We start from the raw sequence: 25,853 nt of genomic DNA, 5'->3' as shown, positions 1-25,853 counted from the left end.
GGAGAGAGAAAGGGAAAGAAGGAAGGGAAGTAAAAGTGAAAGAGAGAGTGTTGAAGGAAGGAAGGAAGGAGTAGAAAGCAGGAGAGAGAAAAAGAAGGAAGGCAAAGTGAAAGAGGGAAGGAAGGAAGGAAGGAAGGAAGGAAGGAAGGAAGGAAGGAAGGAAGGAAGGAAGGAAGGAAGGAAGGAAGGAAGGGGACTGATAGTATGTAAAGCTAACATCATAAATGTGCTTAGGATAAAGTTAACTTCTTATCGAGCTGGGCGGCATCAAAATTCTCCTGGAAATGGTTCTCTGACAGGTCCTAACCCACCCAAAGAGCCATAAAGGAGGCTCGGGCTGCCTCAAGGGTTTGGCCCCGCGTTGCACTGCTGCCTTCCAGCTTTCCCTGTTACCCTCCTGTTTGGCCTCCACATCACAGCTGGCCCACCCTTGGGTGAAGCAAGCAGGCCGTGAATTTGGAGCATGGGCCATCGAGTTCTGCAGAGCAGATGGGGGGGGGATACCTTGTCACCCCCCAGCTAGCATTCAGAGTCCCAAGGGTGTCTCCTTAACCAGGGGGTCCTCAGGCCAAAAAAGAGGGCAGTGGGGACAATCAAAGCCACCAACTTGACCCCCAACCCCATGAAAAAGTTGAAGACCAATTGAACTGGTAGCCCAGTGGGCTTCTGTAACTGGAATGGGATGGGGTGCCATTTTGTTCTATACTTTTGGCGTAGACTGACTGGGACAGCTGAACTGGGAATTTTTCCTCCCTTTCTTCAAAAAACAGGGAGAACTAGTGATGCTCAGACCTTCAACACCATCCAGAGGTTCTTCCCAAGAGTGAGCTGGATGGATCAAGGATTGGGCTGGGCGCATGTTCTCTTAACCCCCCCCCCCCCCGAATCTCTGCAGTTCTTTCAAATTCTCCATGGATCATTCTCCCTTCTCCTCAGTTCCTCCTCCTCCTTCCCTTGGCCCCCAACCCAGGCCAGATGTTCAACCTTGGCGCGAGGAAGGAGAAAAGATTTCCCCAACCGCGTTGAGCAACCTTGATCAATGGCTTTTGGCAACCCCAACTGGTCAATGCAATGCAGATGGTCCTTCCAAAGGACGCCCCCCTCCTCCATTTCTCACCCTGACACAAAAGAAAGTCAAATAGCATCGCTAATTCAGCTTGTAACTTGGCACACTTCCGTTCTCGTCGGCCTTCAATGGCCTGAATGGGGCCGCGGTGTGGGAAACTCGGGCCCAAGCTTTGCTCACAGCCCCAGACGCGCAGCTCCACATCTGCCTGCAGACCGGGAGAAGAAGATGGAATTGGTGGAGGGGAGGAGGAAGACAGAGAACTCAAACAGGACCGATCAGAGTTCCTTCTGGTGGCTGGGTGGCTCTACAAGTTTGGTGAATTAATTAAATCAATTAATTAGTTAAGATAAAAAGGAACAGCACATTCAGCCAGAAGGAATGCAAATCATAACAGCTGCTGCATTATTCCCAGTCTTCCATTTTTCTATTCTGCACATCCCTCCGTTCAAATCTAGAAAAACCTTCTAGAACATCAAAGTCAGGTGTCCTTTAAGCTATGCTTAAACCATAGTGAGTCTGGGATGTGTAGGAAAGGGGGTTTCTGCTAAGGTTGGCTGGGAGCTATCACCTGGTGCAGGTGAGCCCTAAGACAGGCATTATTTTAAAAAAATCACTAAAATTTGAGGCAGAGGGATGGGAAATCTCCTGTCTGCTTCGTTCCTTGTTCCCCCCCTGCCAAAATCTTGGGGCTTCCTTGCCCATCCCAGTCAGAAAAAGATAGATGCCATTTTTAATGCAGGTTTTGGTGGGGCCACCCCCAAATCTTCTTCGGTGGCAATGCGTCCACGGCAGAAGCGGTGCTCTAAAGGGGTAGCCGGCAGCTTCTCTCCCCCCCACCGCTCCATCCTGCTTCTCTGCCACATGGCTAAGGCGCTCAGGCCTGGGGATGCTTGAAATCCCGTGTTTCCCACACATTTTCTGAATGGCAGCCACCCTTGACGCAACGGCGTGTGCCGTTCACAAAAAAACACATTAGTTACAGTCCTTGACTTGGCTTTGTATTGAGTGGGAAAGAAGGAGGCCCATCTGGGGGAGGCAGCAAACTTTTTTCCTGTTGGATTCTTGCATGTGCCCCCCCCCTTTTTTAAATCAACATCTGGCAATCATGCAGGAGGAATGTCTTTCAAAGCCACTAAAAATCACACGCCCGGGCAAAATTCGGAAGGGCCTGTGACTCTGAAATGAGCAAATTGCACCAGAGTTTTTTTCTTTATTGCCTGTATATCCCCCCTTTCTTCTAAAGCCTTGGGGTGGGGGAAGAAAACTTCCTCATTTTTCCCCATCATAAAAAACCTCCAACTCTCTCCTGAAAAAAAAAGAAAAGAAAAAAATCCTGTTTCTGCTCAATACGATCAACCTTTCCTGGGGTACATCAGTCTGCAAATCTTCAAATGTGGTTGCTCTAATTTCTCAATTCGAAAGTCGCAAGGCTTTTGAAGGCAAAATGTCTGTCTTCACAACAACTTTGCAAAGTAGGCTAGGCTGAACGGGGCCCAAAGTTTTGCTCTCTGCCAGGACAAGCTCTTTTCCTATATGGATTCATGAGATGCTCCTACTTGAAAAATATATCTCAGTTTGGGAGTGGGTGGGTTGTTTTATCTGAATTTGTAGACTCTATTAAGATCTGGCACAAACTTGGGGATGTTTGACTGATTGCTGAGACTATGCTATGCCAGCAGTGTTTTAAAAAATTTATATATTAAAATAGAAAGAAATGCAACCAGATTCAAGGAATCCAAAACCAGCTGCTCCTGACTCTCTTTCAGGAAATAAGAAATTACATTTACGTCAAAATAAGTGCATGGATCTCCAGCACCAGAGAAAATGGGCACAGGGAGAAAATTTGCATGCTGTAGCAAGAAATTTATTTGCACTTATCTCCCCATTGATGGGACACAACAGGAGCCATGTTTGGCAAAAGCTGGAATATTTGGGATGTAAACACTTTGACAGATGTGGGGAAAGGAGGAAAAGAGATCTTATTTGTGAAGGGGGGGATATTTTATTATTATTTATTATTATTTGACCTGATCTGGAGGGAGAAAGAAAAGAAGAAGGGATTGAGTTTAGCAAAACAATAAAACAACAAAAGCCAATTGGAGAGTTTTATCAAAATCGAGGCAGCGCAGTGCAGTGGATACAAACTTAGCTTGGGTTCAAATCCTCTGGCTCACGCAGCAAAGTGCACGGGATGAGTTGGGACCAGTTCGCCTCCTTGTCCTACCTCGCAAGGTTATTGTGAGGCCAGCCGGAGAGAAACCTTCCCATCTTCTTCTTCTCTAGTTTGGGACTTCTGGATGGGGAGCAATCATTTCCCTTAAAAAGACAGAGAAGAATATGAGATTTTCTTTGGCCAAGAAAAAATGGAGGAACGATTGAAAGCCACCTTCAGCATCTGGAAACTTTCCCTTCCAACTTTTTAGAGTTTCCTTGCCTGCCGCCCAGAGCTGTTTAGAGTTGGGAGCATACAAGTTTAATCTATTATTATTATTATTATTATTATTATTCCTTACTCCTGCCAACTCAGGTGGAGGAATTGAGAGAATGTGTCTTCCCTCACTGAATGGCCTCTTCAACGCACAGAGGGAATATAGACGAGATCAAAATTGCATCTTCTTTCTGACCCCGCAGTGATTTTTGCTCAGCCAACCCAGTTTTGTCTGCAGGAGAGCAAAGGAAAAAAAGAATACATTTACAAGGGCTTCAAGGCCCTGTTTCCAAATATGGGCCTTTATCTTGGGACTTCATCAAAGAAAACCTCTTTCCGATTGTCTATATCTTTCGCTTCTTTATGGCTGTGAAGTGCGCCTTGCGCTGCCTTGGAACACAGAGCATCTCTCTTGCGGGGCCTTGGGGAAGAGGGCTTGGGCTGTTCCCAGCTCCCCAACGGCGCTAGGACATAATCCCCAATTTTTGGCGTATCTTGGATTCTCCACCTGCTCTTTTTTTTTTAAAGAGAGTCATTATGCATTATTGACCACTGATGGAGAATGGGAAGCAAGCCGTTTCTTTTTCTTTCTTTCTTTCTTTTTTTTAAGCGTGTCCGCTTGCTCCTGATTGGCTGGGGAGTGTGGGAAACTCTGGGAACCAACAGACTCACCGCATCTCAGGGCACTCGGCTTGTATAAATACAAGACGGGAAAGGCTCTGGGCTGCGGACGGGACGTTTTCTCCGGACTGGACTGAAGGCACACAGGGGAAGAATGACGCCTTCCAGCATCATGTTCGTGGACCAGAACAGGCTGCTCACCCCTAAGGAGAAAAATAAGGTAAGTGCATGCAAACTGGGGGCACCAACCTGGGAGCTGAGAAAAAGAAGCCGAGGTGGTCCCCAACTGGACATGTCCAGGGTTAGGAGAATAGCCAACTCAAGCTGGAAGGCATAACTCCTGTAGATCAAATCAAGTTTATTACATCTCTAAGGCCAGATACGAAGGCGTAACTCCGTTCCAGCCCCCTTTGTGCACGTTGGGGTGACCGCCTTCTCTTTCTCCCCACCCACCCCCCTTTGGCAGCTGAGAAAGCCGATGATAGAGAAGATGCGCCGGGACCGGATGAACAGCAGCATCGAGCAGCTGAAACAGCTGCTGGAGAAGGAACTCCGTGGGTACCAGGCCAGCTCCAAGCTGGAGAAAGCCGACGTCCTCGAGATGGCTGTCAGCTACCTGAAGCATCACAACCGGCTGCAGGTGACAGGTGAGTCGATCTGAGGATGCTCCAGGCCTTGGGACTTACCCAGCTTGTGGTAAGAAGGAGGGCTTGGTTCCAGCGTGCCGGCCATGCCCTGTGCTGGGATGTGCCATTCCCGAGACCCATACCTTCCTTCTTCCCAACTGGCTGTGTTTTTCCATTTTGATCAAGGTTCTTCTGGGCACATGTAGCCTTCCCTGGGGTGTTTTGGGGGGCTGGGTTGCTTTTATGGGGTTCAAACAACCCTCTAGTGCAGAGTTTCTCAACCTTGGCAACTTGCTGGCTGGGGAATTCTGGGAGTTGAAGTCCACCCATCTTCAAATTGCCAAGGTTGAGAAACACTGCAGTGTTTGGGCCAATGCCTGGAAAATGGGGCACTTTTTTCCCCCCTTAAGATCAACTGTGCCAAACTTTGCTCTTAAGGGGATCCAAAGGGACCACAAGCTTGGCGAAAAAGTGAATATTGATTTTTTGGCTTCCCCCACAGGATCCGCTCCCAAGGAAAGGGAGGTGGAGGTGGATTTCCAGGAAGGATACGCCAGATGCCTTCAAGAAGTGTGCCAGTTCCTGATTCTTTACAAAGTCAACCCCCAGACACAGAAGAAGCTGATGTGCCATTTTCAACGCACCACCTTGCCCGCCTCGGACAGTTTCGGCTCACCGGCTCACCGGAAGCAATCCGCGCCCAAGAGCATCCGTTCTCTTTGGCGGCCATGGATGGAATCAACCAGATGATGAAGGACTGATGAAGGACTTATTGGCCTGCCTCTGTTTTCTTCCTTTTGGGGGGGCGGCGGTTTTGAAAGGGAATTATCTTTCCCCCTTGAAAAGAATTGTTATTATTTTCCAATAGGGCAGCCCCCTAGACAGCTTTGAAAAGGTTAATCAGGGCAGTCAGGGCTGGGAAGGGAGACCACAAGGAAACCCCATGGTGGAAGAAGGAGGGGAATCCAAGAATCAGGCTGCCGAATGGGATGGGGCACATGTGGAAATGCGCAACGTGGGTGGCTGAACCGTGGCAACAGTCCCATTTTGAGGAGAGTAAGAATTGTGGCTCCCCTCCTGTTCCAGCTAACCAGGTTTAGCTGGTGGAAAGGTTGCTTTGCAACCGGCTAATCAGCATGGGCTTCCTTGGAACAGGGCGTGCAGGTTGAAAAGGGGTGAGTTTTCACCCGTGTCCCCTCTGTAAGGAAAGCCCACGGTCTTGCTTTATATTAAAGAGAAAGGATGTCTACTTGTTTGATGTCATACATTTGGAAAGTAAAAACGATCTGCGTTTGGGGGGGGGCTGTTGTGTTTCAGAGACGCAACATTTGTCTTGGGTGGGGAGGAAAAGGGATGGCGTGTTTTGTGGGGTGGCTGTGCAGTTGGCATACTGTGTATGCGTTTTGTTTGAGAAAATAAACACAGGGATCAAAAGGTGCTGTGTCGTTTTCTGGGCCTGCCTTGTTTGGGGCTCTGGGGGGCAGAATTTAGAAATAAATCCTTCCTGGTTCTTTGAACCTCTGCGAAACATTGGTCAAAATACCTGCTCAAACCCAGCACCCCTTCATTCCTTCCCACTCCTTCGTTTTTTCACACTGTCCCGCAACAGATATTCAGATTTTTGTAGCTATGGGACATGCTCAGGTGTTCGCATTTCTCCCTTCTAAACTTTTTCAGGAGGGAAGAATTTTCCAAGAGGGCAGCCCCCTTGCCTGCCTTGAAAAAGCTAATTGGGGCGGTTAGGGCTGGGAAGGGAGGAAATCCCATTGTTGAAGACGGCCATGACAATCCTCCTGACTTTGTCTGTGATGCTTGCTGGTGGAGATGAGCAACTTTTCCATAACCTGAACATTTTTGAAAGGCTGGAGGTTGTGAGGAGGGGTGTATATCAGAGGCCGGATTGCTCAGGGGCTATTTTTAAACAAAATTCAGGGTTTCCTGCCTCATGGGGAGGGAAATTATAGAAAGCTGCAACAACCTAGTAGTCCTATCAGTAGCAATAATAATAAAGTTGAAAGGGACCCTAGAGGACATCCAGCCCAGCCCCCTGCTCATCACAGGAATATTATCCCATTAGTAATAATACATTTATTATTATACGATACTGTATTTAATATTACATATTATTCTGTTAATAATAATGGGATAATATTATTTTAGTTCTAGTCCTCTGCCAGCCACAGAAGCCGGCTGGGTTACCCTGGGCCCGTCCCTCTCTCTCAGCCCAACCTACCTCACAAGGTTGGCATTGCAGGGAAAATAGGAGGTGGGAGCATTACTACACTGCCTTGAGTTGTACTTTATCCATCCATCCATCCATCCATCCACCCACAAACACACAATATAAAACAATCTACATACATTTGACAGGTAAATAAGTAAATAATAAAAGCAGGATGAGCAATCCAATCAATCAATGCATATACAGATACTCCACAGGTGGCGATATAAATTGAATAAATAATAATATACCACTCTTGTATAGTAACGATGATGATCCCTTCGCGACCACATAGACTGATTTTCTCCAGAAATAGTATTTACCTAATCATAATAGCAGTAAGGGTACCTATCTGATGTCTTTGGGGCTTGAGAAGGACGTGGTGCTGAAGGCCCAGCTCACGGGTTACAAACGATTACCCAGTGCCCGTTTCCATCCGCCTCGGTCAGGGAAGACCTTGAGGAGACCTTTCCATCGAGGACCCATAATCCCGGGGCAAGAGAGCTGGCGGTTTCACTTGGAGGTTGAAAGAAGGGGCCCAGGGCTGAAAACCTCTCCTGGGCCAGGCACTCATCGAATACACGAGAGTCGATATTTTGAAATGAAGTTTATATTGAAAGTTTCTTTCTCGTGATTCGAAAAGACTGAAATCACAGCGTTTCACTGCTGCCCTCTAGCGACCTGAGGCGGAACAAAAAACCTGCAAATATGGTTTTATTTCCAGACACGCCCACAAAGGCTCCTGGCAGCGTGCTCTTTTCCAGCTTTTCCAATAACCCTGCGGGGTGGCCACGCTGGGGGAAAATGCCCTGAATATTTGGATGAGTATGAATTCAAAACTCCCCCGGCAGGTTGGGGATTGGAAGCCTGAAAGTTTGGGCAGCTTGTAAGAACAAACTCCCTAGAAATATGCAAAGAAGAAAAATAATCAGAGAAAAGTGATGCTCGTCTTTTTTTCCCCCTCACAAACCCGCAGGTAATATTCCAAAGCAAATTCTTTGGCATCTAAGATTGAGGGAGGGAAGGCACAGATGAAACGCTGGGCCCAGTACCCTGCTATGTTGTTGGTGGAAGGGAAAGGAGACCAAGGGGTAATTTTTTAATAGCTGGGGGCTAAATCACCTTTGTGGTGAAAAATATAGAGGAATGACTGCAGGGGAAACCCACGTCTATCTGTTTTTCATTTAAGAAGCTGAGGTGTCCATTTTTTGTACTAAAAAAAAATCCTCTCGCGGCTGCGTCAGCAACATTTTTTCACCCGCCGAGACAAAGAGCTGAGAAAGGAAATCTTATCTCAGCCAGCTGTAGATATCAGCAAGATTTTAGGCAAAGGCTTCTGTGGGCAGCAATCGCATTAACTGTTTCCAGTTAATTTAAACAGTTGAATTTTCATTCAAATTTTAAGTGAGTTGCAGAAGTGAGATGGGCTGCTGTAACAGCTGAACGAATAACTAAATAAAATAAATTGAACTTAGCTTCTGTCCTGGCCCTGGGGATGGCTCAGGTGCAGTCCTGGGGCCAGAGGTGATCTGTGGCTTGAAAAAAGGTAGCAGGTTTCCTAATTACTGGAAAAAAATTGATGGGGAAAAAACCCCCCAGAAGATTCCTGAGAATTTTCCCTGTAGAGATGAGTCTGGTCAAGAAGGGTTTCCTTCTCACAAACACTTCAGGGCTGAATGCCTCTCTGCGCTTGCTTTCAATGAAAAATGAGAAAAGAAATTTCCTTTCTTGTTTGTTTCAGTGGTGGGTACCAGTGCTGGGTCTCGGGAGAGTTGGACTGCCCTTATAAGTTGTCAGCCTGTGGAACAGGCTGCCACATGAAGGGACAAATCTTCCTTCAGAAGCAGAGTAGTCAACGGCCAGAGATGCTCCAGTGCAGTTTCCCAACCTTGGCAACTTTGAGACGGGTGGACTTCAACTCCCAGAATTCCCCAGCCAGCATGGGGGGACTTCAACTCCCAAACCCTGTCTGCTCCCTCTGGCACAAATTCAAGGGTGGGGAAGCTGCGAGACCAAAGCTGGCATAGCATAAAGGTGCTGCAAGCTGGTACCGTCAGACATCGGAGAGGGCAATGGCTGTATTTTGTAGAACCGAGTTGGAAGGGACCCGAGAGGTCGTCTAGCCCAACCCGCTTCTCAGTGCAAGGTCCCTGAAAGATGGCCATCCAGTCTATCAGAGTACCAAAGCAGGCTGCATTATCTCTGGAGAGGAGATCACACTGCACCCTGAAGAAGAAAACTAACTTGAAAGCAACCCATTCTAGGATTTAGTTGTGTGGTGATTCCCCATCTTGGTGCAAACGTTTTGTCCAGATAAGCAGTCATCTGTTCCTCCAGCAGAAAAGCACTCTTGACATGCTCAGCTTACTCTTATCAGGGATATATACGTATATACGTACATACACATACAAATATGCAAGCCTTCTTTCCCAAAGGGCAAAGCATTTGTCCATGCACGGAAGCACACAAAAGCTGTCCTGTTTGCAAAGGAAACAGCCTTGAAAAGCGAGGGGCCAGCTCTTGTGCACCCAATCTTCTCACCCAATCAGAGGTCTAGAGGGACGGATCTGGACCAGGAATGTATCTCCTCTCCGGGAAAACCAGGAGGAAGGATGGTTTGTTGTTGTTGTTTATTCGTCCAGTCGCTTCCGACTCTTCGTGACTTCATGGACCAGCCCACGCCAGAGCTTCCTGTCGGTCGTCAACACCCCCAGCTCCCCCAGGGACGAGTCCGTCACCTCTAGAATGTCATCCATCCATCTTGCCCTTGGTGGGCCCCTCTTCCTTTTGCCTTCTGCTTTCCCCAGCATCAGCATCTTCTCCAGGGTGTCCTGTCTTCTCATTATGCGGCCAAAGTATTTCAGTTTGGCCTTTAATATCATTCCCTCCAGTGAGCAGTCTGGCTTGATTTCCTGGAGGATGGACTGGTTTGATCTTCTTGCAGTCCAAGGCACTCTCAGGATTTTCCTCCAAAGGAAGGACGGAGAGATGGCAAAATATACTTCTAAACTGGTCTCGTGAGAGCCAAGAGAGGCTCTCCTTTGGGGTTGATCTTCTTGCCCGAATGGAGAACCGGGGACGTCTGATGGAACAGATTTTTCCTCCATTGGGGGGATGTTCACTGCGGAAGAAAATCCTCCTGCTGAAAGTTGAGCCTGGGGAAGAAGAAGAAAAGCAGGAAGACGCAGATCAGGCATTCTGAGTTGGCCGCAACCAGTCCTGGGGGTTTAAAGGACGCTAAACCTTTGGCTTCCCGCTTGCTAAATCAACCATATTCTGCTTTTTTCCCCCTCTTTCGAAAAGGAGGCGGAGAAAGGCACGGAAAGGGAGCCAATCCGGATCAGGCAATGGAGCCACTAAGGGCGATGGAACAATCCGGAGGCGTGACTTTCGTTTTCTTTTAACTTCAGAGCTTTTGATACTTCTGGCGGAAAAAGCGGGCGCTGCAGGCGGGCCGAAACGCGCTCCGGGAGGCGAAGCAGAAGGGCCAGTTCGGAGGGATTCGAATTAAACGAGGGACTTGGGGATGCGGCGCAGGGAATCCGAGCGCTGGAAAGAGAGGCGCCCCGGATGCGAGGCCACTTAAGAGAAAGAGAAGCGTCGTCCCGGACGGTCGGTCCCATGGCTCTTCTCTCTCGGGAGTCGCGCTAGTTGGGAACATGGTTCTGGTAAGTCTAGATCCGTGTTTCCCAACCTTGGCAACTTGAAGATGCTGGACTGAACTCCCCAGATTTAAAACCCAGAATTCCCCAGGCAGCTAAGCACTGCTCCGAATGTAAGAGAATCCACAGGCAAGCTCTCGACTGTCCTTCAGGGCAGGGCCAGGGCCAGAACTGCAAGGAAATAGACCCAGGTTAGCGAGGAAGACGTGTCAGCCGGTGGAACAGCCCGCCACGTAAAGCGGAGAGGTCCGCGAAGGGAGGCAGAGCGGATCTTCCTTCTCAGAGGCGGTTTAGCCCCTCCGGGTGGGACTAAACGATTCCCGCAATCCTGTGAACGGCAGGGACTAGCAACTTGCCCCCTGTCGTTAGGAGGGGGCCCCAGAGGGCTCGCGTGCCGGAAGGTTGAGCAGCTGAAGATGGGCTTGCACGGCAGCGGGATTGTGTTTGTCTGAACGGCTGGGAGGCAGCGTGAAGCTGGCTGCGAACAAACAGGCAGCTGATGCTGTTTGCTTTCCTGTCTTCCTCCCAGTAACTCGGGGGCGAAAGTGAAAATGCTTTGAACAAGGCAGGAGTTTGCAGTAGGAAGCGACGCGCCCGCGGGGCTCTGGAAAAATAAGAATAAAAAGGGTTAGCTGGCTTCCCAGAGAGGTCCACAGAAGTCAGCTTTGTACAGGCTAGCAAAATATTTACTTTATTTTTATTTAATGTGTATCCCAAGAAGTGCCGTCAGATCTCTATCCGAGGGGTTTAAACGTGTCGTGCGAACGCAGTCCAAGAGGCAGGGCGCTGGAGTGAGAAAAAGGGGCTATTTGTGTCTGGGTGTTTTTAAAGTTAATTTTTTTTTTTTTGCAATTAGGGGTCAGAGACTCAGATCAGTGATGTGCGGGGGGGGGGGGGAACATCACAGCCATGGTTGGGGGGGCAAACGAGGTGGTGGGGCCCAACAAGTGGGCGGGCCAAGCAAGGTGGGCGGGGCCCTTCGTTCTGTTTAAAATCCCTTTTTAAACACCGTTCAGAAGAGGAGTTTCCCCTCTCCCACCCCTCTACATGGTAGAGGAGTAACCATCTCCCTCTGCCCAGTCTGCCAGGATTCCCCCGCCAGAACCATTTGCACAACCACCCAGAACCATTTGCACAACCACCCTGCAGAATAGGCCTGGCCGAGAACCCGCGGATTCTGCAGGAGGCTCTTCATGCAATAGGCTATTGCATTACTTGGGGCCGTTGGCCCAGTTCTTTTTTTCTTTTCCCAGAATGGTTGGCCGCCGCGTATGTCCACCCCCCACCCCGCTTCCCGTTAACTAAGGAGAATAGAAAGCTGCAATCAAAACATCAAAATCCCAAAGTGTCACTTTAACTTCCTCGTGTGTAATAGCAGAACTAAAAGAGAAAGGAATCCGCTTGGTCAAAAGAAGAAATTTTCCCAGCTAGTCAGGATGGGGATTTTTTTTTCTTGCTTTCTTAGGAAATACTGTCAGCCTTCACCGGAAAAAGAAGTGTTTTGGCCCCACATGCTGAGAAAAAGCAGAGTGGGTGGGAATTGGCAACACCGCAGAATGGCTTTTTTAAAATTTTACTTTTTTTCACCTCCCACTTTTTCCTGCTACCTGCGTCCGTGTGTGGCTGTGCACTCCCCTTGTGCAAAAGGCAGGAGAAGGAAGAGATTTAGAAAAACACTTTCTTTCTTTCCCTATCGTGTGGCATCGTATGACGATCTTATTTCAGAAGCAGCGTTCAGCCTTGCTATCAGCTTTCCTGCTGGGGATGATGGGACTTATGGTCTGGCCACAGCTGCGGGTGGCAGCATCCTTCCTCTGGCAGTAAACTCTGAAATTCTCTTTTCCTGCCTGGCAGTATTATATTTATATTTTTGAAAAATGGAGAGATCGAAGGATTTCCCCTTTCACCCGCCTGGATGTTCCTTATTATATTCAGATTTAAAGGGATGTTTTTTTTCTGGGCAAAGTTGATGCCTAACATTACAACTTCCAATGTGGGCCTCCAAATGTTCTGTGGCTGGCATTGAAGTAAAGGCAGCCATACAGATGCCAACGAAATGGCAGAATTAGACTTTTGGCGGAAGATTGGAGCACGTTGGCATCTAGTTTTTAAATGAATATCCTCCCCAGTTCCTTGAAAGGGAACTTGAGTCAGCAAAAGGATCAAAATAGCATTTAAAAAAAACCCCACATGTTTGCTAACTTAGCTATTGAAGATTTCTGGTGATTTCCACCTGGCTCAAGACAGATCTTGCCTGAAGATGCGTTGTGAAGCCACTTGTTAAGATCCACTCAGCTAATTTTGATTTTTGTATCCAGTGTGTCCTGTGCAGCAGACATGGAAAAAAGTCGATACGCCGTACAAACATTTTTGCCAGAATAAATATGTTGCCTTTTAAATGACCATCATTTTCTTTTTCTTCTTTTTTTTTCTTTTCATGGCAGTGCCTTGATCCCTGTTTGGGATCTTATTTACTTTCCATGTTAAGGCTGAGCATTGACATTTTTCCTTGATCTTTTTAAATATGCATGCTCTTACTTAACTGTCAGTTAAAATGAAGCTTGCCTGTATCTGGAAAAAGTGGAATTTGAGGCCATCCATAGTCATGTAAACCTGTTAGTGGGTATTTTACGCAATTATTACAAGACAGTGATTGCATAACAGCTGTTTGTTCATACCAGGAATTACCCAGTTCTTTTTGTCTTAAAACAAACAAACAAATAAATAGAGAAGACACAGAGCTCCATCTTATGAAAACATGGAAAATTAAAGTTCTTGCCAACTCATCTCCAAATCCGCTTGTAAAATTGAAAAGTCCCTTCCAGCAAGTTAGTTACATGTGTGGTTAATTAGATGTAAATCCTATCTTACTTTTTACAATACAGCAAATTTAGTACTTTGAACAGTGGACATTCAAATTGTTTTTGCATTTGGTCAAATTTCCCAACTTTCCTGCCCAGAAATTGACATTTCTTATGAGCACATTTGTATCAGGCTTATACACTGGCTTTTCAGATATCTCTTTTTTCCAACATGGGTCCCTTTGGATATGCAGTGTTCTTCCCTCTGGGCATTTTCAGATGAGGTTTGGGGAAAACATTTCAAGGTTTCTAACTATTTGCTCTCCGAGGCCACCAGTTATGGACTTGGCCAAAATGGCACTGCAGAGCTTGAGAAGAAAACTGTGGCAAATATTGCCAGCGATCTGATCCTAGATTTTTTTTTTTTTTTGCGGGATTCTCTAAATCCAAATTCCAAATGGCCTTTCTCCTGAAGCTGCCGGTGCCTTGTTTTTTTGACAACTCAATTTGGATGCCTTGGAACAACACGAAGCTGGGAGATCATCCTAACACCTTACCGGGCGGCTCAAAAATTACAATGTGGAGAAGCAAGCATTCTTCTAAAGTTCGGGATGGGCTGTGTGGTATCGTATTTGTGCATTTCCATGTCCTTGACCTCCTTCTGAACTGAGCGTTGAGCTGGCCTGCATCACCTGGGAGAGATGCGAAAAAGAAGCTTTGAGCCTGTTCCAAGATTAGAAGCCCAGCATTGTTTTTCAAGCTCTGCAAATCAGCCAGCTAGTTGGAGCAGAAGGTTAAATAAATGTAAATATCTGGGCTTCTCTGCCGGGAAGAATGAGATCAGAAGCCAGGTTTGGACTTGCAGCTGCTCAGACGCCCAATTTCATCATATCCAGGAAGATGGGTGGATGGCTGCCAAGTCCTCCCCAAACAGGAACATTTGTGGTTAATGTCCATTTCCTTCCAAATGTTGGCTAGTGCCTTGTCCTGAACATCACTCTTTATCCCTGGAAAGAAAGAATTCAAACCTTTTCATTCCGCTGGCTGTATGCAGCAATGTGCTGCAGAAGGTCCTCAGTGCTACCTTCTAAAACCTGGGACTTTGGAATTAAGGATTCTTGGAGTCAGATCTTCTGAGGATGTGACTGTTGAACTGTTGGGGCCTTGACTGGTTGTTTCGTTTTTATGCAAGTTTGTCTGGGAATCGCAGACTGGGATTTTGAATGGGAAAACAGCTGCCTTGTTTATGAAAGTTCGGCAAACATTAGGGGGAAAAATGGGCAAACTAGGGTAGAAAACAGGCACAGGCACAGGCACAAGCAGAGGTAGAGAGCCAAGACCAACAGGTGAGTTAAAAAAGGGTGGAGGACACAATATCTACATTATTTACAATATATCTTTCAGTGTATTTGTCGCCATACAAAGGAACAGAACCATGTAGTCCCGAAGGGAGTGGTTTCTGTTTATTCTGGCTTTTTCTGCACATAACAGCAGCAGAATTGAGATGGAAAGTAGGCCAGCAGGTGATCTTCCATTCTGCATCCTGAAAGCATCAGTTGGGTGGAGAAGGGTGATGTCTCCCACCATCATGGGGCATTAAAATGACACCTTCCAGCTTCCAGGAAGAAAAATAAAAATATACCAAGCATCAAAATTTAAGTCTAAGTATTTTTTTTTATATACTGGTGTACGCTCAGTGGATTCACATGCACACCCATGACACAAACATGGCACCAAAGTGTTCTTGAATCAGTCCTGCATACAATCACCTGTAAATTGCCTTGGGAAGCTTTCATTTTTATTCTTTCTACTTTGCTGTTCAAATGCAGCAGAAATGTAGCAAGCAGGAAATGAACCTTAGAAACCAGAAGCTACACCCTGGTGCAAAGTCCAGAAATAAATATTTTCTTCTGAGAAGGTGGGATTGGAAAACAAGATCCAGACAGTCAGGGAGTTCTGAGACCGGATTCTTTGGATTCACTATTTCTTTATCTTTGCTATATGCATTAATTCTGAACCAATGTATGAATATCAATCACTTTATTTTAGAAATTAAGAAAAGGAGTGGAATTATTTCCTGCCAGTACACATTTCCACCTGGCTGGTCAACAGCAGTCAGTGGAGATGAAAAGGAAAGTGTTTGATGCTTTCTCCATCTTTGAATTAGAGGGCCCATTATTTTCAAAGACATGTCTGGCTGGTTGGGGCTTATGGGAACTATGGTCCAGAATATTGAGAGTGCCCAGCCTCTCTCAGCTGGCAGACATGGCACCCGGCTGCTAAAATGTCAATTTTACCCAAGAAGCTGGAGATAAGGAATGAAGAAGTAATTTTAATGTACATTTAAATCAGGTCAGATGAAACCTTGCCCTGTGCCCACCCAGCTTGTCCTGGTCTTGCCAACTTTTAGGGGAACACCTCTCAATTAATTGAAAGGCAAAAGAAAGGGGAATGCTTTGGTGTAGATGAAGCATGGAAATGTCCTGTGGCTTGCAAAACATTCCCAGAACTGAGGTGTTAAGGCTTGTGGGGGCTTAAGGAATCTGTTTCTCCCCTTAAAATGGCTTAAATTGGTGCAAGCGAGGTGAAAATGTTGCAGAATGCAGCCAACGATATCCATTACGCCAGTTATCTTTGGAAGCAAGGAATGAATTCATTGCAGGCAAGGGCAAACAGATGCATTGCATCTGAATTCTGCTGAATGGAGATTGGTGAAAGGGTGGGTTCGCTGCAGAGGGATTTATTTATTTATTTATTATTCAAATTTTGCTACCGCCCATCTCCCCCAAAAGGGGGATTCTTTTCTTCTTTTCTATGAAAGATGCTCCGTGTTGTCTTTGCTATTCACTTGCTGCTCCTTCAGGATGCATATCCCTGTGAAATGTGGGAATACTCAGTTGGAGGGGAATGCTGCCCCAAATGTGATGCAGGTAGGTAAAAAAGATCTACGTTTTGCACAGCTGTGGGGAGGGCTGAAGAGTGAAATACATACAACCGTAGCAGGTTGAGATGAAAAAGGATCTGAATTGCGGTTTGCCCCAACTCTGTTGGCCTTCCGGATGGCCCTTAAAACCTGGTTTTATCCCTGGGCCTGGGAATCAATCCCCTGGAAGTGTGGTTGTTGTTCAGTCATTAAGTCGTGTCCAACTCTTTGTGACCCCGTGGACCACAGCACGCCAGGCCTTCCTGTCTGCCACTGTCTCCTGGAATTTACTCAGATGCATGTTCATTGCATCGGTGTTGCTCTCTAACCACCTCACCCTCTGCCGTCCCCTTCTCCTTTTGCCTTCGGTCTTTCCCAGCATCAGGGTCCTTTCCAGTGAGTCCTCTCTTCGCATTAGGTGGCCAAAGTATTTGAGCTTCAGCGTCTGTCCTTCCAATGAGCAGTCAGGGTTGATTTCCTGTAGGATTGACTGATTTGACCTCCCTGCAGTCCAAGGGACTCTCAAGAGTCTTCTCCAGCACCACAGTTTGAAAGCATCAATTCTTCGGCACTCAGCCTTCCTCATGGTCCAATCTTCACAGCCATACATCACTACTGGGAAAACCACAGCTCTGATTATACGGACCTTTGTGGGCAGGGTGATGTCTCTGCTTTTTAATATGCTGTCTAGGTTTGCTGGTTCTCCCCCAGGAAGTGGAAATAGCCAAACAATCTCTTCCAGAGAGTGTAACTTTTGGGAAAAGCAGGCTGAATCCAGATATTGTTGCTTTAGGGCAGCGTCAGGACCACAGACAGCTCCAACTTGGTGGCTCTGCCTCAGCTTCTGAGAGAGGTTGTCTCAGCGTCAAAGGACGGAAGTCTAACCCAGTTGGTCAGGTTGCTGAGAGTGGTGTTTCTCCACCTCGGCAACTTGAAGGTGTGTGGACTTCAGCTCCCAGAATTCCCCAGTTGAAGTCCACACACCTTCAAGTTGCCGAGGTGGAGAAACACTGGCTTAGAGAGATGTTGATGCTTCCTTATTTGGCTTTCTAGGCACTGTCTCTAAAAGGTGGAGGAGAGGGAAGTGAAACCAGAGGTGTGTCTTCTGAATGAGGGGTGAAGGGGCATCCTCATGCTTCTAAGGACATTAGGGGCAGTATCAGGTCCTCCCCAGAAGGAACACCCTGCGTTTCTCCGATCTTCCATGGAACAGTGTGAAAGGCAGAACCCGAAGCTCACAATCTTCCATTTTGGCATGCTGTCTCTTGAAGGCTGGAACACCACCACCTTCTCTGAGCTCCAGATGAGATACCCAATGGATAATCCCCCTAACTACCCTGACCACTTTCGCTTTGGATCTCTTTACCCTAGGACACCGAGTCTTGAGGCACTGCACCATTGCTTCCGGTACGAGCTGCGTTCCCTGTAACGATGGGTGGTATACCGAGCACCCAAATGGGTTGACACTGTGCTTTAAGTGCCAAGAATGTGATCCAGGTAAAGAATCAGACCGATAGATCGAACTAACAGATCAACAAAAGGATCTCTGGGTGGGATTTCTCAAGTTCAGGATCTCTTTGGGATCTGAGACAAGCTACATGTCTCCAAGATGTTCCAACATTTAAGAATTTTTGTAACGCTGCCTTGCAGGAGCTCATCTGCAAATCAAGGAACCATGCCACTATCGGAAGAACACGGAATGCATCTGCCAACCAGGTTTTTTCTGTTCTCACCAACTGGAGGAACATTCCTGTGACCTGTGTGTCAAGCGTACTATCGCTCCTCCTGGTTTTCAGGTGCTCCAAGCTGGTAAGACAACTGTGATGCAATAATTGTGCTTTTTGTTAGAAAACTAGGAAAAAAGGTAGTTTCCAACAGAATTAGGGCAAATTCTTCAAGGAACGCCAAGCACCCTACACTGTTCTTCCCTCTTCAACCATTTTATCTTCTCAGCAACCCTGGGTGGTAGGTTAAACTGAGAAATCTTCGTTGAACCCAGTAAATTTAGCCACTGTGTACGCAGTCCTGGATAAAGGGAATTAACCAACAGGTCGAGCAGCTGCCTTAAAAGAAAGCTTTGTTTAAAATCCCCAGCACCGGGCCCATGACAATACAGTATTTTAAAAAGAGAGAGATGGTTTTGGAATAAGTAAAACTGCTCTTCCGATGCTGAAAACAGCTTGTAGGCTTCGTTCTTGCTCTGCAGTGCTCTGAGACTTCAAAACCCATCAATCCATTTCGTTGTTTTTACAGGCACCGAAACTAGTGACACCAAATTTGAGCCCTGTCCTCCTGGGACATTTTCAGCAAGAGAAATGTCACTTTCTTGCACAAAGTGGACAAAGTAAGGATTCTTCATCTACTTCACAAACGTGGCCTGTCTGATGCCACGCTCTCTAAAATCTTCCTCCGTCTTGCCTTTTCTAATAATTTCGATTTCCTTCAGAGCAGATTGATTGATTGGTTATGTGCCACCAAGCCCTTTTCGACTCCTGGTGGCCATATTGATAAATTTTCTCCAAGATGATCTACAGGTAGTCCTTGCTTAACAACCATTAATTTAGTGACAGTTTGGACTTACGACGGTGCTGAACAGACCGACTTACGACCGGTCCTCACACTTACGACTGTCGCAACGTCCCCACGGTCCTATGATCACAATTTGGACACTTGGCAACCAGTTCTCATTTATGACCAAAACAGTATCCCGTGGTCACATGATTGCCATTTTTGACCTTCCCAGCTAGCTTCTGGCAAGCAAACTCAATGGGGAACCATGTGATTTGCTTAGCTATCACATAGTTCACTTAATGTCCATGGTGGTTTGCTTAATGACCACTGCAAAAAAAGGTCATAAAATTGGGTCAGACTCCCTTAATGACCATTTCGCTTAGCAACCGAAATTCCATTCCCAATTGTGGTTGTTAAGTGAGGACTACCTGTATCCTAACCGAGGCCAAGAAGAGAAGAATCTTTTTCTCCCAAGGGCACTTTCTTTTAAAGAGCAGGAATGGGGATGTTGAAAAAGAAAAGAAGGTTCTTGCATCGGTGGGTTGTCCACAGTTGCAAATTTGGCCGGCAAATTTTTGTAAACGTTTGCAGACAAAGAGAATGGTTTGTCTGCGTGGCTGGGCCATCTTGTAGAAAAAGGAAGGACAGGAGAGTAAGAATGGCTTTGAGTTTTCCAGATTGGAACTGGAGGGACCGCTGGAAATGCCTTTATGAGAACGTCAAAAGTCACCTTCGTTATCTCCTCCCAGCCCGGCCCGTCACACAGGCACCATGCAACATGTTGTCTCTCAACTCACCTGAGCGCTCGTCTTGGCTAGGGTCCTTATGGGGTCTGGAAACACGACGAAAAACAAACGTCCTTCCGGAAGCTTTCCTTTGCGGCACGCCGCTTCTTTGCCTCCTGCTTTTAAATGAAGTGAACCTTCCCACGTTACTTTAAAGAAAACACATTCCGGTGGGGGAAAGGGGAGAGGAAGTGCTTTGCCTTGTCCGGGAGAAGCTTGGACGCTTGCGGGCGAAGGAACAGTCTTGCGGTTTGGATCCACCAAGCCACGCAGAGACTTTCAGGAAGATGCGGTGTGTCGCATCAGTGCGCTTTTTGGAAGCAGACTGTCACTGTGGTCTTGCGTGGAGTTCTGTGGAGTGTGGGATTTGCTGCTTGTTTTTCTGTACTGGCTTGACCTGGCCTACATTCTCCTTCCTAGGCTTGGGAGAGGGTGACTGGCCCCAAGTCACCCAGCTGGTTTCTGGGCCTAAGGCAGGACTAGAACTCAGGGTCCCCTGGCTTTTAATCCAGCACACAAACTGTCTCTCTCTGGTGAATGAATGAATGACTGAATCTGTATTTCCCTTTCTAGTTCTTTTCTTCTTTCCCTCCCTCCCTCCCTCCCTCCCTCCCTTTTTTCTCTTCCTTTCAGTGATTCTTTTTTTCTTTCCTCAGTTGCAGTAAGAAAGGCTTGATCGAAGAACAGGCTGGCAATGCAACTGCTGATGCTGTGTGTGGGGTCCATAACCCCCCTCCAAGGAACGATGCCCTAATTTTAGCTATCATCCTCCCTGCTTTGCTGATCCTGGGTTTAATTGTAATATGGATAAAGAGAAAGTACATAATGAAAGGTAGGTGGGTGGGAGCGGCAACAAGCATGGTAGTGATGACCAATGCCAATTATAACAACTATAAACAGCGGACCATTTTTTATTCCAATTTTGAAGCAAGCCGTGGGGTGGGGAAATAAAATGGCTGGGTGGCGAATTCATGTTGCTTCCAGAGTAAAATGATAAAGGTGAACACAGCAGCTGCAGCCGCAGCCGAGAATGTAGAGGTTACCATGCAGACTGATGAACATTTAGCCCATAATAAGCCAGACATGATGGCAGTTACAGAGGAACTTGTCAGGTATGGATAATTGACATTGTAGCAGCTGGAGACAGAAGGGTCAATCAGAAGGAACCATCAAAATACAAGGGCCCTCGATTAGGAAGTGGGCACATGTGGAAAAAGAAAGATGTAGGGGTGCCAAAGGGCTTGGCAAGCTTGGTGCCACATCGGTAGATCTGGAGAAGCGGTTGGACGTGATAAGAAAGAGAGAATCTCAACTCATCACGTGCAAAAATTTGCATTACTTGGAAGAGTGAATATATTACGACAGGGACTTTAAGCTATCCTAGATTCTTGGGAAGGATCCGATAATCAAGAGTACCAAATTCAATCAGAGCTATCTGATAATAACAACAACAACAACAACAACAACAACATCTTATAAGGCTGCCAAATTAGAGAGACTCAAGAAAATAATAGCCATAACTGTCCATCCGCCACAAACTCTATGTCCCCCCAATTGGCGTAAAAAGTTATAACTGTCTCGGGATAAAAAAGGGGGTGAGATTTTGCTCAGCTGTATTAGTAAACCAGAAGAAATGTTTCTAAGAAAATGTCTTTCTTCTTTGGTTTGCAGCATTTGGCAGAAAAAAGGTAAGTGAGCCTTTCCTTAAAGCCTTGTAATGTCCTTTGGAATCTCCCCTCCTGCTCCCTCCTGGTAATTTTGGGGTCCTACTTTAATTTCTCATTGCTCCCCTGCTCCAAGAACACTACTGTAAGATTTTTATATGTATATTGGCCACCCTTCCCAAGAAAACCTCACTGATGCCCCTCCCCTGGGACTCCTTCTGCCCTCAAGACGGCAGTGCCGTGGGAGCTCTCTCAAAATGGCAGCCATGGGTGGGCTGCAACACGAAAGAGCTTCGTCCATAACTTCAGTGGAGGTTGAAAATGGTGGGCAGACTTTCAGTCCCATTCTCCTGGGTGACAAGGGACCTTGGAGCGCTCCTAGTCCAACCCCCTGCCCAAGGAGTCCAACCCCCTGCCCACTTCTCTCTCACCCATAAAATCAGGGGTTTCCCCCCCCCAAATGAGATTCCCAGCTGCAAAACCTTTGCCCAATCTGATGATCTGTATAACAATGGAACAAACCTATGGGGGCTGTGGGTTTTTCATCTCTGGAGGTTTTTAAGAAGAATCTCTGGAGGTTTAAGAAGAACCTCTGGAGGTTTTTAAGAATCTGGACAGCCATCTCATGGGGATAGTTTAGTTAACTTTCCTGCAGAGGGTTGGGCTAGATGATCCTTGCAGTCCCACCCAGCTCCAGAAGTCTAAGATTCGTTGAGTCAATTGCCCCAAAGACCTTGAATCAAATGGGGAAGGTTCTGCATGTCTGATTCTCACTGATAATGAGTATGAATTTGGGATCATGCTAACTTTAAAAATATTCTCCTGGTTTTAGGGGGAAGAACCAGGTCACACAAATCCAGAGAATGAATGTATGGTGACGCCCATTCAGGAGACAACCCAAAATCCTGGACAGCCAAGCTATGCAAGATCTTGAGAGGTGGCAATGTTCAGCCCTGCTACCAAGGCTAGTCACTGCTTGGGCCTTCTCTGTTTGACCTTCTGGAAGCTCCAAATTCATGTAGAGAAAGTGGACCAAGCTGAATCTCATGCAGCCTATAAAGATAAAGCAGAGAAGTGGAGAACGTCCCCTTCCATGGAAGGGCAAGACAGGTAGATTATTCCTACCCGAAGAGGAACACTACAAAAAATGAAGCATTCCACAGCTTTTCTGGTTCAGGGCCAGAAATAAAACGAAAGCCCATCTGACCATTGCAAAAACAAGGGGACAGAGAAAAAAACATCTCTTTGGTGCAGAACGGGGGGCTGATCAGCCTGTGACGTCGGGAGGAAGGCAAAAGAGATGCAAAAGCGTTTGTATCTGGATCGTAGAAACGGAATTAACTTTTCTTTTTGTACGATGTTATTAAGGATATTTTTTAAAAAAAGAAGACAAACCAATAAAGGCGGGATATAAAATAAATAAAAAATGAAATGAAATAATAGTAAGGAATATAAAGCAAGGAAAAGAAAGGAAGTGAAAGCTGAAAGGGCAGGAAAAGAGAAAAAAGGAAAGAGAAAGAAAAAAGATGCAAAGAAGTCGTTTCCAATCTGCTTTGCAACAGTTATTAACAGTTATTAATTTATCCCTTACTCTATGGTTACAACATGACTCTCTTCTTTCTATAATTTGTCCTGTCTAATCATCAGAACCGTAAATCATATTTTTTTCTGTTTCACGCAAAAAGGCCATAAGGGGTTTCCAGTCAGCAGTGAATGCAGAGATGGTCTTTTCTCTGCTCAATTTGTCCCTCTCAGCAAGTCCCACCATCTTCACCCACCATTCCTCCGTTGTAGGTAGTGCCAAACCTTTCCATCTTTCCTCATGCCATAATCTCGCTGCAGTTACCGTGTACGCAAACGGAGTTCCGTGGCTTTTTTCCCAACGGTTCCTCCCTCCCTCCCAAAAGAAAAACCTCGGCTCTCAATTGTATATTGATCTTTAGAACCCTCTGAACCAGTGTCTCTGAATCCAAAATTTTCCAGCGTTTTTGCATGTCCACCAAGCATGTAAAACGTCCCTTCTTGCTGCTCACGTGTCCAACGTAAATCCGAAGTGCCTTTCTACATTCTCGACAGTTTCTCTGGTGACGTAGACCAACTGGAATCGAAAGAGACAGGGACGAAGCCGCTGTGGGTGGGGCCAGCCCCATTTTGGGGTGGCACTGGCCCCATTTCTCTCCCCCGTTGCTCCTCCATTTCTTCTCCCTTCCTCTCTGCTCCTCTCCTCCCTCCAGGTTTTCAAGGAAGATTGGACCACCATCTGCCTGAGATGGTCTGAGGATTTCTGCCTTGGGTGGGGGGCTGGATTGAAGACCTCCCAGGTCCCTTCCAACCCTGTGATTCTGTGGTTCTGTCCCTCCTTCCTCTTCCTCCTCACTGAATGAATACACAGGTTCCTTGCTAGGGTTTTGGACAGAGAGTGTCATGAGCACTGACGGCGAGCAGGAGGGGGCCTCTATCCAGGGGGGAAAACGCATGCGTAGCACTGAGGAATTAAGCAGCCATTCAAAGAGACACAGATCAGACCCGCCTTAGCTTTTGGGGTTTATCTGTCTGGGTTTTCTCACACTTCTTCAGTTTGTTAGGATTCTCTGTTATGTAGCAGCAATAAACACTAGAGACCTGCTCCTCGGTGTGGTTCCTGACTGTTAGGACAGAGAGCTTGCTGAAGATAATCGGAGTGCTGTAGGTCGCTCCCAAGTCCTTCCAAAGGACCTCGTTGTTACGGCGTTGCCTTAAAGCCTGGCCTTGTTCAAAGGAAGGGACAAAAGAGCCATCCGCCCAATTTTGGGATTACTAGTTTGCGAGGGCTCCGTCCTTCTGAATCAGGGGAGAGCAGCCAGGCGGTACAGTGTGGAGCCCTGCGCTCCTGTTTGCAGATTGAAATGTCTGAGGTTACGAGATGAATAGGGAACAATCCCACTCCTGAATCAAAGCCTTTTCTATCGCGTTGCATTTTGCTTTTCCAGCTGGCCCCATTCGCAGTTTGGTCCTGGTTCTGTGGACGAGTCGCTTCAAAGAGCGTGAAAAAAATGGCCCGCTCTTGCTTTTCAGGATGCGGTAGAGCCATCTAGAGCCGTGCTTCTCAGCCTTGGCAACTTCAAGCTGTGTGGACTTCAACTCCCAGAATTCCCCAGCCAGCTTGGTTGGCTGGGGAGTTCTGGGAGTTGAAGTCCACACGGCCTGAAGCTGCCAAGGCTGAGAAGCATGGCTCCAGTCTGCAGGAGAACAGAGTCTGGTGCAGCTGCTGAGGAATGGTTACCAGAAGTATTCTGAGAGGAATGGGCATCTGCTAGCCCTGCACTCAGAGGGGCATTTATTTCTTCATTTTTATTTTATCACAGTTATCACTGCCCATCTCCCCCCAAAGGAGGGACGCTGGGTTGGGCAAGATGACCCCTAAGGTACCCTTGCACTGTTGGATGTTATCACTCCGTGCGTAGTTATGCAAAGGCCCATCAAGCGGGGATGGGGAGGTTGAACTCACCCCTCAGTTCTGCACAAAAAGTGGGGTTTGCAGACGTCCTTCCGAAGCTGCATTGCAACCATGGGTCCTACCCTGCATTTGGGTTTGATTTTAAAAAAATCTGTGTATGTGTGCACCCAGCTGGCACCTGCACTTCTTTGTTTGTTACGGTGCAATGCACACAATCCTAAAACGGCCGCAACGTGTTAGAAAAGAGGACCTTCTCTCAGATCCGCAGCATTTCTCCTTTGCGGGGGAGATGGGCGGTGATAAAAATGTGGTAAGTAAATAAAATGGAATGAAATAAATAAATAGATTTCTCCCAAAGTGTCTGTGACTCAATATCACTCTCTCCATGTACTGAGGATCCAGTCCAGTGTATGAAACTTCGTCTTCTGGGACACTATTCCCAGCTAAACACTACGGGATAATGGTGATTTAAAAGTGGCCACCTTCTTGCACCTTCCTTGTACTATCCAATCATCTTCTGTTAGGATTTTTTTTCTGATATTTAAAAGAGACGAATCCCACCCATCCTTGAAACTGGGTAAACTTTCCGAGAATTTCCTCTCAAGTCTTGGCAGGAAAAACGTATTCAAGAAACAGGAATAAAGTATCCGTCCTTTTCTGTTCCTGCAAAAAGGTCTTTCCTTTCTTTAATTAGTAATGTATCAGGGATTATTATTTTAAAAAATATACGGATGGGGTGCTAAGACTGAGGAAGAGACAGATGGGCAGCCTCAGATTTGTAAATGGTGCCCCACTCCAAGCTTCTTGTGACTGGCAAAGGTTTTCACTGGATTGTAAATTTGAGGATGAACATAATGGGCATCCAGTATCTTTTTATCTCCATGAAGCAATAATACTAATTGCGTTGAATTAAGCGTAACTAATGTTAAATTGAAATAAAGTACACGTATGGTTTTTTGTCCTGGCTCTGCGTTTCTTTTTTTCCTCAAAAATTGAGTTTGGCCTCCGAGGCCCACATCGGATGGGGTTCTAGGACCAAAAACTGGTTGCCTTTGAGAGAACAGAATGGAAAGATTAGGTCAAAGCTAGCCAAAGTTCTACATATG

General features: G+C 46.6%; 2 protein-coding genes and 1 long non-coding RNA gene across 3 annotated transcripts; 2 read left to right on the top strand and 1 right to left on the bottom strand.

Moving 5' to 3' along the window:
• Nucleotides 1-2,205: 2,205 nt before the first annotated feature.
• On the bottom strand, nt 2,206-4,239 carry LOC134507091 (uncharacterized). Its single transcript, XR_010068869.1, has 3 exons — nt 4,170-4,239; nt 3,211-3,385; nt 2,206-2,372 (listed from the first exon to the last, which is right to left on the bottom strand). It is a non-coding gene; the product is annotated as an uncharacterized LOC134507091 (long non-coding RNA).
• Nucleotides 4,240-4,254: 15 nt separating this feature from the next.
• On the top strand, nt 4,255-5,715 carry LOC134507090 (transcription factor HES-5-like). The gene is made up of 3 exons (XM_063317518.1): nt 4,255-4,338; nt 4,585-4,765; nt 5,247-5,715. Exons 1-3 carry the CDS (start codon nt 4,273-4,275, stop codon nt 5,492-5,494), a joined length of 495 nt encoding a protein of 164 aa, XP_063173588.1. The 5' UTR covers nt 4,255-4,272; the 3' UTR covers nt 5,495-5,715.
• Nucleotides 5,716-10,559: 4,844 nt separating this feature from the next.
• TNFRSF14 (TNF receptor superfamily member 14) lies at nt 10,560-25,702 on the top strand. The gene is made up of 8 exons (XM_063317473.1): nt 10,560-10,633; nt 16,250-16,358; nt 17,723-17,848; nt 18,002-18,160; nt 18,605-18,695; nt 20,304-20,479; nt 21,319-21,335; nt 22,144-25,702. The coding sequence occupies exons 1-8, from the start codon at nt 10,625-10,627 to the stop codon at nt 22,243-22,245; spliced, it is 789 nt and encodes a 262-aa protein (XP_063173543.1). The 5' UTR covers nt 10,560-10,624; the 3' UTR covers nt 22,246-25,702.
• The last annotated feature ends 151 nt before the right edge of the window (nt 25,703-25,853 follow it).

Source organism: Candoia aspera, chromosome 18 (assembly GCF_035149785.1).
Source record: "Candoia aspera isolate rCanAsp1 chromosome 18, rCanAsp1.hap2, whole genome shotgun sequence".
NCBI lineage: Eukaryota > Metazoa > Chordata > Lepidosauria > Squamata > Boidae > Candoia > Candoia aspera.
The sequence above is the reverse complement of the archived record's forward strand: the minus strand, read 5'-3'. Positions and strand labels throughout refer to the sequence as shown.